General features: G+C 34.7%; 1 protein-coding gene across 1 annotated transcript in view; it reads left to right on the forward strand.

Moving 5' to 3' along the window:
* Positions 1 to 7,188, forward strand: part of GAD1 (glutamate decarboxylase 1) — a 30,041-nt gene extending 22,853 nt beyond the window's left edge. Inside the window, exons 13-17 of the mRNA XM_068195845.1 lie at positions 753 to 831; positions 2,524 to 2,673; positions 4,009 to 4,116; positions 4,777 to 4,866; positions 6,424 to 7,188. Of these exons, the coding sequence (XP_068051946.1) occupies positions 753 to 831; positions 2,524 to 2,673; positions 4,009 to 4,116; positions 4,777 to 4,866; positions 6,424 to 6,597 (601 nt within the window). The 3' untranslated portion in view covers positions 6,598 to 7,188. The remainder of the gene's footprint in view (positions 1 to 752; positions 832 to 2,523; positions 2,674 to 4,008; positions 4,117 to 4,776; positions 4,867 to 6,423) is intronic.
* The last annotated feature ends 3,983 nt before the right edge of the window (positions 7,189 to 11,171 follow it).

Here is an 11,171-nt window from a genome sequence, read left to right on the forward strand (position 1 = left end):
AATTACTTGGGGTGAAAAGGTCAATGGATGTGCAACGTTGGCACATTTATTTCAGTGTCACCATTAAACTGTCTAGGATAGTATGCTAAAATACAGAACATCTGTTTGACTTGTAAATTAGGTGATCTTGTGCATTGTCTTGTGTTTACATGTAAGAAATTTTAAGCTTTACATAGAGAATGGCATGATAAGATGTAAAGTTTTAGAGCCTTTTAACAGTCCATGGGCTTGACAAGCAAGGGCTGTGGCTCTAACTAGGAAAGCAGGTAAGTATGCAGAACATCTTTTTATTTCCTTTCTATTTTTCCAGCAGCTGTTCAGTAAAGAACTGTATTCTCCCACAATTCATGTTAGTCCCTTGCTTGTCTGACACCTCCACTTTCCCCATCAGTACCTTGAATCGATAGAACATATCAAAACGGTTTTGTTATTTTTATTAGTGCTATTTCTAGAAGAGAACTCTTCTGGAGATGATGTTACCATACCAGCTAGTCAGTCTGATACTAATTAGCTGGTATTAGTAATAATATAAAATAATCACAAGTGTGACATTGCAATGTTAACATGAAAAAAAATTCTTTTCCTGGACAGCATAGCTGGGAAAGAAGGCAATTAAGACAGCAATAATCCCCATAGTGATATCATCAGGTCAAAACTCCATATATTTCCAGCTGAAAGCAGAAAACAAAGGTGACTGCTTCAGATTAAGTTTCTGTTTTCCAGACCTATCTGAATGTGTAATTTTTTTGCAGAGCCAACTCAGTCACTTGGAATCCACACAAGATGATGGGAGTGTTGTTACAATGTTCTGCCATTCTTGTCCGGGAGAAGGTCTGCCTTATATTTAATAATTAAACATTAAAAAAAAAAGTAAATATCAAACCCTACTTTTTTAAAGGGTACTGCAAAATCTGTTTAATTGCAAAACTTCTTTTGGAAGGAATAATTGTGTGGATTTACATTGTGTTTTGGAAGTTGTTTTATCTGTCCTGGGGGTTTTGGCTTTTTTTAATCAAAGTTGTAGACAAAATGGGTCAGATCTTCACTTGCTGGATCTTTGTATATTCTGATAGCAACAATAGAGCCATGCTGCTGTGCTTCACCTGAGCACCTGCCCCGTTGTTTCTATGATATATTGAACATAGAGCCTCAGTTTTAGTACTTGGTGACAGACTAAACTGCTAATTAAGTAAGAAGCAAGTTTTTACCTTACATAGTGGTTTAAAAGTTTCCCAGTTCCATTGAAAACATGCTGGTCTTATTACGACTCTGTACTTTTAGGGCTGGCATCTAGATTCTTGGTTGCCATCAATGGAAGGAAAACCTTGTGTCTTGTTTCTTTTAAGCAATACATATTTTTATTAAATTATAAAAAAAGAAAATCATATGTGGTATCATATGTGGATAGGACTAATGATGTTGTCCACTAACCTTTTGGATGCCAATTGCTACTAGAAGCACTTAGTTGAAGAAGTAATCCCTGTGTGTAGAACTGGGATGGAAGAGTTGGAAGTTGCAGCCCTAGGTCTGCCATTTTTCTTCCAACCGATCCACCTCTAAACCGAGGACTGCAGCATTTATTTCCCTTTGGAAAACACATCCATTGAAGGGAAGCACGAGCCTTTGTTTAGTGGCATGCATGCTTTTTGTGCCAGCTATTGTATGATTTTGGCAAGAGTTTTTGTTCTCTATATGAGAACTTTGATAGATGTTTTTGTATTTATGAGACACACTGTGTCTTCATAATCATAATTATGATTATACATATATATGAAGAATATATATATATGAAGAAATATAAATATAATAAAAAAACATTAAAATGTCTTCAAATTTCTTGCAAAAACCAGATATAAACTCTAAAGGAAAAGCAAACCGTTTTAGAAACGTCACGTGTAAGAATTCTGTGTAACATACAGGAATTTGCTGCTCGGTGTTTCTGCCAGGCATTTTTGCCAGTAGTCCCTAGATTTCTACTGGTCTGTGAACCATATTTAGTTATATGCAAAACATGTCCAGTTTTTGTCATTTGTACTTTGACTTATCACTGATGTTAAGTGTCATAAAGCTGAACAACATACAAAGTTTAAACCTTCAATTAAGTTTTTTCACTTCATTTTGTGTAGCAGTCTGTTGCACTGAGAGACCACAGCTTTATTCTAGTGTGTAATTTAACAGATCATAAATGTAAGTTTAAAGAACATAGCCTTATAAATTGAAGTGGGTAAAGTTAATATCACAAACTAAGTATCCAAATTAATCTGTGAATGTTTTCTCAGGGGGGTGTTTGTGTGTGTAAAACCATATGGCTACTCAGAGACTTCTAAGAGAACCACCTTAGGTTATGAAATTAATTTTGTGGCTCAGGTTTACAAAACAAGGTCAGTATGTTATAATATGTTCTATCAAAGAACAATTCTCCTGTACATGTTTGAAATACATTTTTATACATTATTAATGTGTACATTCTCTCATGCACAAATGCCAGGTAAGTCATATAAATGCACATGTTTTTTGTTGTAGGGTATCCTTCAAGGCTGCAATCAAATGTGTGCAGGCTATCTCTTCCAGCCAGACAAACAGTATGATGTCTCCTATGACACTGGAGATAAGGCAATACAGTGTGGTCGACATGTAGACATTTTCAAATTCTGGTTGATGTGGAAAGCAAAGGTAAATAACAAAAGTTTAGCTCAAAAACCAGAAATGTGTTTATTTAATTTCTAAGTGTCATGTAATGGAATACTTCATTTTAACACAAATGTTTGTGTCATCACAATCTCTAAACACACAAACATCCAAGTATTAACTCAGAAAGGAGCTATGTGAATTGTAGAACAATGCTAGCTGTCAGTAAATTCAGATGGCAATTACAAGAAAGATTTAAGTCACTAGATGAGTCTTGCAGAAAAACCATTGAGTGCAGGGCACCAAAATGATCTCTTGTTGTGCTGCTCTACACTTGCATACATATTTTAGGGCAGATTACTTGTAACAGCAGAGCAGCCTTGATGACTTACAAGGGTCCTTTGAACATGACATTTCAATGCATAGATTTCATAAGAGACTTTTTAACCTAAAACAAAGCCTTTTTCTGAGGAAGCACTGCCCATGTGATGATTCCACAGTTGATTACCTGGTACTACTGTGGTATGCCTGGATGGCTGAATTTAAGCACGGCTTTTGTCCAGGCTTACATGTTCACAAGATGAGGGTTCATGTAGTCAAGAAAACACATTCCATTTTTATTGCTTTATCTGCAGTCATCTCATTACTGTTATTCTTCATCTTCTGCTGGCAAAATGGGAATTCAGTTGGGTAACTTATTCAGAGTCTAATTTTTTTAATAAAATTGATATTAAATCTAATGATAAACTCTAAAATCATAAACCAATTTTCACTTTGAGAGAAAATGCCTGCTTCTTCATTCATGTACAAAGTGTACTTAAAAAAAAAACCCAACTATTTCTTATAAATATTCATATACTTTTTCTGGGATCATGACCTTGACAAGATATGAATGGGTAAGCAAGTGACTTCTAATAAACATATTGCAGACTTTTGCTTGCTGATTAAATGCACAGGTCTAGCAAACTGTTCAGAGGAAATATTTTACTTCCCAATTCTTACACTTTCAACTGAGTTCCCATTCCAAGTTTCTGGCCTTTCAGGAGCAGCCATGAAGCCAGGACATAATATTCATAATTTTTTTGGAAACCCAAAAAAATACAAAAGACCTAAAATAATCTACTAAAAATAGTGAAAGTCCTTGTTATTTTCATAATAAATTCTCTTAAAATGAGACAAACCAAGTAGTGACTTACAATTGGGCCACCTTTAGCCACTTTTTTACTGTTGATTAATGCTACTTTTAAGTTACAAGAAATAATACTGCTAAATGTTTTCTGCCTGAAAAACTTAAAAGTGAAACCTATCTGAAAAGGTGACTGCATCAGAGCAGAAAAAAAAATTACCATATAATTAATACCTACTTTCTTATTAAAATAGGGTACAGTAGGATTTGAAAATCAGATCAATAAATGCCTGGAGCTGGCAGAATATCTCTACACTAAAATCAAAAACAGAGAAGAATTTGAGATGGTTTTTGAAGGGGAGGTAAGTTTTCTTTCACATATGTATGGCCCAAATCTATCTTCATGCTTCTCACATGCTTCAAGACAGCCATGCAAAACTGTTCTGATTTTCTAAAGAACTACATGACTATTGGCAACTGAGCAGGTTTTTTGTCAAATACATGTGGTTTTGTACCATAAATGTCAGGTTTATCTCCTCCTCTTCTGCAGAGGCCTTCTCAGTTTAGGACATGAAGATTACCTTAATACAATTTACTCATACTGAGATTATTCCATACATATCTGAGAATCTGCTATTTTTAATGTATATTCTTTGCTAGTGCCAGTACATAAACCTTTGTATCATAATATAAACTTCATTTCCCCCTTTGCTAAGATAAGGAAAATTGGGTTGCCCTTGCTGTGATCCTGAAAAACAGTTACTCATAGGACTGCACAAGGGTGAAAAGCATTTGCACTTCATTAGCGACCTAAATATTGCAAATGGAACAATGTATAGGGAATCTAAGGCAGCAGAGGCAGGCAGCAGTACTGTAATCCATTTCTGTCTGTTTAACATGCAGGACTAGGAAAGTTAATACTATATTTTGTCTTTCATGTCTGTGATAAAATATGCTACTTTAGTGTGGGACTGATCTGTATAATTTTTTTAATTGATGCATATGTTTGGTTCCTTTTGCAGCCAGAGCATACAAATGTATGTTTTTGGTACATTCCTCCAAGTCTCAGGGGCATGCCGGACTCTGATGAGAGAAGAGAAAAGTTGCACAGGGTAAGTATTTTTGGTTAAATGTAAAAAGATAAGTCCAAATTCCGAGACATCAGTTCTCCATTGCTTGTTATGACCTTGATATTGGTTCACTTTTGTTTCCTATTTACATTGATGCTCAAGTCATGTTTTCCCTATAGAACCAGATTCAGAACATATCCAGCTATCCTGTGCTCACAAGTGTTACAAGCCTTCAAAAAGTAGCTAGGCCTACAGACATCACAGTCTTCTTTGAATAGGATAGCTTATCAACAAGAGAAACAGAAGGGTAATTGTTTGAAAATGCTTGGACAGGTAAAGGACATAAAACCCTGTAAGTTCCTTCTCAGGTATTTGTTTTGATTTTAAATGCCAAGGCATTGATGCATTTCAGTGAAAATTAATACCCTTTGGAGGACTTTGGGATGCATCTATTTGAAGTGGTAGAGGAAAGTGAAGGCATCATAGAAGCACCACCAGAAAAGATATAATGTTACTCAGGACTTGAGGGAAGCAAAGTACAGTAATTTTGTAGTAGTGTTTTAGACAGAAGTGGAATGAAATACATTCAGGAGACAAAAGAATGATGTCATGCTGTCAAAAATAATTGTTCTTTTGTGTCTGTGTGTGTCAGTGTGTGTCAGTGTGTGTGTTAAGGAAGGGAGAAGAAAGAGAAAAGTTGGGAGATTTTGTAGAGGATTTAATGACTGTAGCACAATGGGGAAAGAGAATAGAAGAGAATAGAAATTCCTGGGTAGAATTCCTGGGTCAAGCCAGTCACATGTTAGATAAAGAAATTGCCAAAAAAAGAGAGAATAGAGGAACATAGAGGTGAGAAGTAAGAAACAGCAAGAGGGATGAAATATTTGAATTAACCCTGTTAAATGTTAGAGGACATCATAAAGCATTCTACAAAACTAAAAGAGCCAGACATCTGACCTTGCATGGCAAAGAGTAGAGCAGGAGAACGAAGGTCTGGATGGAAAAACTGGGCTCAGTCAATACCAAGTATTAAGACTGTTAGAACATTATTCCTTGTAAATTAAACCAAGGAAGTGAGATTGTGGTAAATGCACAGTACTGCAAAACTACTGGAAGGTTTCCATGGCTTATGCTAACAAAAAATATTCTTTATGACATAGATCTTGTTGAAACATTTCCATTGTTGTCCCCACATATAAAATGCTTTGAGAATACATAATATTCTCATGGAAAACATCCACTACCCTCAAGAAGGTCTGGAGTGGACATTCATACAGAAGTAGAACATGTTTCATCGTGACAAAATCTTCAGCACAAAGAAAAGAGATCTACATTTAACATATAAAATTATTACAAAGTGAATACTCTGGGATACTATTAATTTGTAAATCAAAAAGATGGATATTATTGTTGTCAATTTACATTTAAATAGCCAATCTTACATATTTCGTTTTTCAAGCTTTTTCTTGTTACAGACATGTTTTATTAAAACAAATGCCTGTCAATTTATTTTTTCTGTATGAAGAACTGCTGTGATATACAAGGAAAGAATATTATTTTCTTCTCTTTTTGTCTCTCTCTCTTTTTTTTATGATAAAGGTGGCACCAAAAATCAAGGCATTGATGATGGAGTCAGGTACCACCATGGTTGGATATCAGCCTCAGGGCGATAAAGTCAACTTCTTCCGAATGGTCATCTCAAACCCAGCAGCAACTAAGTCTGACATTGACTTCCTCATTGAGGAAATTGAGAGACTGGGGCAGGAGCTGTAGTGGTTGAATTATCTATTTCTTGAATTCATTGTTTTCCAGCACTGGCTATTTTTTAAACCCAGTTCTGCACAACATGTTTAAAGGAAATTCTCTTTCTGTAAGTTCCAATCTTCTAAGACATCCTTAAACAAAACAACTATAGACTACTGAAATATATATGTATTGGTAGATCATATTATTGAGGGAAAATGTATTATCTTGAAGTTGAAGTACTATTGACCCTTACATTGGTCTTGTTTATTGTAAACAGCAGAAAATTAATAGGTATTAAAATAGCAAATTAAGAACTCTGCACAGTATATATGTACAGTATAAATAAATATATATAATTATATATATACATACATATATATATATAAAGTGGTTATAAACTTAGATCAAAGCCACAGCATGTTTTCCACTTTAAGAAAATTAAGTTTTCCTTCAACAACTTTGATGTGGATAATGTGCTACAAGTTTTTCTGCCAGACAGAAATAGACATATAGAAACATTTCTAAAATGTAGATCCTTAGGAGTTAAAGAAAATGTATAACAGTATTAGGTCTTATTGTTGGTGCTTTTCTCACATACAAAATAACAATCTCTAAGAGCACCTTTGAGTAAAATAGTTGTACTTGCCCTTTAGTGTCAAATCAGGGGATGACAGATAGCAGAGTCATTGTAACAGGTCTATTATTGCTGTATTTTTAGAGGTTAATTTGTGTAGATTGTGTATATTATTGTTAAATTACTTTGTGTAAAAGGATTTAAATGTAATAGTTTTACAGCCAGATAACTGTTTAATTGTAGGTATCTGAAATATTTGCTTATTTATATGCAGAGATTTACCATGCTGAAGAGTTGTCTTGTATTTTCTTCTGTTTGTAATGTAGCCTATTTATATATTATTGAAGTTCTAAATAATGTTTATGGTATTTTAGTGTCTTTGTGAGCCAAAGAAAAAATACAAAAATATTAGTTGGCACTTTTGTTTAAATCATAGTGCCCTTAAAGTAATAACTTACAGATAACTTTACTGAAGATAAGGAATTCTGACATTGTGTATAGACTAACAAATTATGGGATCCCTTTAATCTATTAGAATTATTAGAAATTTCAGTTTTATTTATTGTAATGTCAGATTGTTCAGTGTTCTGAATGCTTTTGTAGTGAATATTGATTGCCAACCAAGGCCCCTGTTTTTGAGTTTTATTTCAGAGCTGACCTCTGTGACCATTTTAACTAAATTCTGTGGGAGTTTTAACCAGCATCATGCTTTTAGTGAAATGGAATTCACTATATATTTGGAGCTTATAAAACAAATAAAACCAAAAGTAATCTCAGGATCTTTTAATACAGCTAGCTTGTCCCAATAATTTCAACTGGTTAGTCTTTTCAAAGCATAGACACCAGATTCATCTGCAGCTTGATCAGTTCTAGTCATTAGATAATCAATATTGGAAAAAGAGTGGAAAAGTCCATACTGGAAACAGAGTAGTGGAACAAAATGGAGATTCAATAATCCTCTGTTCACTGAGTTAGTGTCATGGTGATAAATGGAATATGCTAATTTCAAGTGTTTTCATACGTGATTCTTTGCAAAGCAGTGATTAATTGCTTTTTTTCCCTCCCCTCCACCTCAGTAATAAAACTGAATTATTTTAGAAACTTTCAGTGAAAAACAGTCATGCCATGCAGTTTTTGCAGTCTCTGACCCCTGTCAGTCCTGTGGAAGGGCACCTACAGGCAAGAGAGATTTCCATCCTGCAGGTCCCACTGGCTGTCTTTTGAGGACAGCTATTCATCAGAACCAGAACACCTCTCATTGAGAGCTGTTCTTAGAGTACAGAAAGTTTGTTTTGAAGAAGCACATCACATTTTTATTTCAGACTTCCATCTGAAATCTGGTCTCAGTTTTACTTTATTCAAAGGGCAGCTACAGAAGATTGAAAACATTCTTTCAGTCCTTCTTGTTAATGAGAAACAATATGGGTTAATATAATTAATCCAAAGATGTATAACTGGTGGCTTAGCTTCACTAGAGGATTTTATGTCTCCCACACAAACACCATGGTTCTTATGATTTCCACCAGTTCTTAGGTGATTTCTTCCACCTCCCTTGTCAATAACTATATTACTAAAGCTCTATCTTCCCTTCAATCCTCTAACCTTAATATTTTAACTTCATGAGCCCTGTATCCAGATCACCATCTCAATATTCTAGTAATAGTTTAATGTATCCGAGATGTTAATTCTCCTTGAAGCATATAAATGAGGTGAAGAGAACCATCTTCATCCTGATCATGAAGCTGTAGGAAGGACCATAATGCAGCTGACTGGCACTCATACAGCAAGCCCCTGTTCTGTGACATAGTCAGAAACAGATCTAGAGCTCCTCAGTGTGCATATATAATGTTTTCTCACTAAAATTTCTGCTTCTTCCTTTAATAGAGTGTCTTGTGTTTTGAAGGTCAAAAGCATCAGAGGTTCTTCCTATTGCCATTGATGGTGTGCAGCTAAGTGGGAATAATGGAGCTCCTCCTGCTTGTTTTGGAAGTGAGGCAGTGAATGCATAGGTGTTGTCTCTCAAGACAGAGGGCTTAGATTTATCTTCCTACCCTCTGCATTTATCTTGCTTTTCTGCAGTGTTGTGTCTTGACACAGATGACCACAATTGGATTTTTGCGAAGATTTTGATTCTAATATCAGATTCTGGGGTGTTTTCCTATTACATATACTGTGTTCAACAGGCAACGTGCTCGTATTAATTTCTGACTTGGTTAACTCATTTTAACAGAGCAGCTATAGTCATTAGTGAGAAACCTCATCTTTTTTCTTATTAGGTAATTTCCATCTGAGTAATATGCCACAGCTTCTCAGACTAAAGCTGACCTGGAACTTTCCTTCTTTAAATCCATATACTATTGACTGTGAGAGATTAGGATGTATGGATATACAGGAGTATTGACTAATGTAAAGCATTTTAATTCCAGGTGAGCAACTTTGTTTTTCTGAGGTTTAAAATACACTCTGAGGTAGCAATTTTGCCTTTAAAATCACAGGGACAATCACTGTAACTTTGCATGAGTGAATTCAGATCAATTAAACAATAGGCAAGATCTTAGCTGAACAGGTAGCTGCAGTGCTCATGGACTGATATAATTTATTTGGAAAAGACTGACCACTGGATAAAAATCAAGAGCAGCTGGTGATTTTAAATGAGAAAAATTCTGATTGTGTTATTAAAGGTAATTTTTAGAGAAGATAGATTATACCATTCATGGCAGACAGCCAGAAGCAGGGGCCTTGGGAATAATCCAGAATTTTAAAATCATCATGGAGTTTGCTCATAATCTGTTTTTTGAATGGTGAAAAATATGAAGAGATTTTTTAAACAGAATCTCTGTTTTGTGGTTTAAGAAATGTTGAAGTTATAAAGAAGTTATGCAATGCAGTTTAAATTTTTCAATAAAAGTTTATCTTAAAAAATACTAATTTGGCTCATATAATTTTTGTGAGATCTTTTGTTTCCTTAAGAATATGAGACAAAAGCCATGCAACATTATCCCTCACCTTAAAAATAGCAAGGCAAATGTTAAGGCAACTGTTTACTTTTAATTGTGGATTGAATGTGAACTTGTACCAGCAGAGCCTGAGGAAAAACCATAAGCACAGAACCTTGGTCAGTTTGGACAGGATTTTTCAGACACCAGTACTGTGTGTAATATGAAAAACGTGCTTTAAAATCTTGGATTCTAGCCTATACTATTCTCTTGTAGGAGATAAAATTATGTTACGGTTTTTTACACCAAATAGATTGAAAAATAAGAGTACATTTTGAATTCATTAAAGTATAAAATTATTTTTTTCATGGTATAGATAAATTCTGATTAATTGCTGCTCTATGCATTATCTATAGAACTGTCATTGATTTTAACAGTATATAGGAAATTAAATTTTGATTGCTTTAGGGTAGGATGAACATCCTTTAAGTAGGATGAGTTTCCTTAAGAACAGTTTTATTTCCAAGTTAAATATTTTTATGAAGCAAATTAGTCATGAGAAAAATACATGCAAAGAAACTTATTAAGTCAATTAGTGTAGTATACAAATGCCATCATGTAAAGCACTAAAAATTATGGAAGATGACTGTATGGTGTGAGTATTAAGGAATGTTTAGCTTATGCACAGACTGTTCAGTAAAATGTTAGGACCACATCAAGACTGTGTAGTTAGCACAGCTCTCTGTGGTCAACAGAATTACACCTGCCTGGATTTCTTCTGTAGTGTTTTATAATTTGGAAGTTATGACAGTTATGCTGAGGGTGACAGCACATGAATTGGGAGTACTGTTCACTCAAGAACAGCAACTAAGTGATGGGGAGATGAGAGATGCAAGCACTGTCTGAAAGCAAAAGATGAAAGGAAGGATGGCTGCAAAACACAGAAGGATTTGTGTTTCATTAGAGCATTTGAAAGAATGACCCTTTTGGACAAAGCAAAATTAAAATTTTGGTTAGAAGAAAAGGTAAGGTGCAAAAAGATGATTTTAAGTAGACCTGGTAAAGACAGAAAAGTTCTGGTTCTCTGCTTT

This window comes from Anomalospiza imberbis, chromosome 7 (assembly GCF_031753505.1).
Source record: "Anomalospiza imberbis isolate Cuckoo-Finch-1a 21T00152 chromosome 7, ASM3175350v1, whole genome shotgun sequence".
Lineage (NCBI taxonomy): Eukaryota > Metazoa > Chordata > Aves > Passeriformes > Viduidae > Anomalospiza > Anomalospiza imberbis.